Source organism: Lipotes vexillifer, unplaced genomic scaffold, assembly GCF_000442215.2.
Source record: "Lipotes vexillifer unplaced genomic scaffold, Lipotes_vexillifer_v1.1 scaffold287, whole genome shotgun sequence".
Classification (NCBI taxonomy): domain Eukaryota; kingdom Metazoa; phylum Chordata; class Mammalia; order Artiodactyla; family Lipotidae; genus Lipotes; species Lipotes vexillifer.
In genome coordinates, this window is record NW_006777084.1 from 433,269 (window position 1) to 434,745 (window position 1,477).

Here is a 1,477-nt window from a genome sequence, read left to right on the forward strand (position 1 = left end):
TGCGGCTGCTTCCCACTAGCTATCTATTTTACGTTTGGTAGTGTATATATGTCCATGCCACTCTCTCGCTTTGTCACAGCTTACCCTTCCCCCTCCCCGTGTCCTCAAGCCCATGCTCTAGTAGGTCTGTGTCTTTATTCCTGTCTTACCCCTAGGTTCTTCATGACATTTTTTCCCTTAAATTCCATATATATGTGTTAGCATACGGTATTTGTCTTTCTCTTTCTGACTTACTTCACTCTGTATGACAGACTCTAGGTCCATCCACCTCATTACAAATAGCTCAATTTCGTTTCTTTTTATGGCTGAGTAATATTCCGTTGTATATATGTGCCACATCTTCTTTATCCATTCATCCAATGATGGACACTTAGGATAAAATGCTTTTAAAACATTGAAATAGCTTCCTTTTCCTCAGCTTCCGCTAAGGTGCTCGGTCCTTCCAAGGAAGCTAAGGCCACGTTGGGGTGAGGCCCTCACTTCATCCAGCGACTAGCACCATGCCCGGCAGACCCTGCCTAGCCCTCGCCCACACCATGGCCTCCGTCTCGGAGCTCGCCTGCATCTACTCGGCCCTCATCCTGCACGACGATGAGGTGACGGTCACGGAGAATAAGATCAATGCCCTCATTAAAGCAGCCAGTGTAAATGTTGAACCTTTCTGGCCAGGCTTGTTTGCAAAGGCTTTGGCCAATGTCAACATCGGGAGCCTCATCTGCAATGTGGGGGCTGGTGCTACACCAGCAGGAGGTCCTGCCCCCTCCACCACTGCTGCCCCAGCTGAGAAGAAAGTGGAAGCAAAGAAAGAAGAATCTGAAGACTCTGATGATGACATGGGCTTTGGTCTTTTTGACTAAACCTCTTTAGTAGCACGTTCAATAAAAAGCTGAGTTCTTTTAAAAAAAAAAAAAACATTGAAATAGGAACTTTACATCAAAGTAGTTCAGTGGAGAGATAATAGAGGGCCTCCTGCTTCCTATGAGGTCACATAATGGGGAACACATGATGGGGAAGCTTCATGGGGATCTCTTGAACTTCCATGTCATGGGGGCCAGCCCTGGGTAGCCATTCATAAAGCCATGTCCCATCCACTGTAGCATAGTATTTCATCCATGTCTAAAAGAGTCGAGGCAGTCCTGAAAGGTGGGGTGTGGACCAAAAGAGAGGAAAGGAGATATTTGGGAGCATCTAAGAAAATACAGAACTTCCCTATTTAAAATTCCAAAACTTATCCTGAGTTTTCTCATACATCTTCCTTTCTTTATTTTCTTCTCATAGGATTTATTGCTAGCAAATACCATTCATTCATCTATTATCTTTCACCCTCTAATAGTTTGTAAGCTCCATGAAGTCAGGATTTTTATCTGTTCGGTTGTTGTTAATCTGCTATTTCCAGGCACCAAGAACATTACTTTCTTGGTACATAATATATAAATGAATTGCAACCATGATGTCTTTCCCTAATCCCTTGGATATT

At 43.8% G+C, this 1,477-nt stretch overlaps 1 protein-coding gene across 2 annotated transcripts; it reads left to right on the forward strand.

Annotated features, from left to right (window-relative positions):
• Positions 1 to 536: 536 nt before the first annotated feature.
• Positions 537 to 857, forward strand: LOC103086712 (60S acidic ribosomal protein P1-like). 2 transcript variants are annotated; one of them, XM_007450768.1, is made up of 2 exons: positions 537 to 607; positions 683 to 857. In XM_007450768.1, the coding sequence occupies exons 1-2, from the start codon at positions 537 to 539 to the stop codon at positions 855 to 857; spliced, it is 246 nt and encodes an 81-aa protein (XP_007450830.1). The 2 variants fall into 2 exon arrangements, with proteins under 2 accessions (XP_007450830.1, XP_007450829.1); XM_007450767.1 differs by having other exon boundaries at positions 537 to 857.
• Positions 858 to 1,477: the final 620 nt, after the last annotated feature.

Coding starts and splice junctions, on each gene's coding strand:
- LOC103086712 (XM_007450767.1), top strand. CDS start 537: ATGGCCTCCGTCTCGGAGCTCGCCTGCATCTACTCGGCCCTCATCCTG.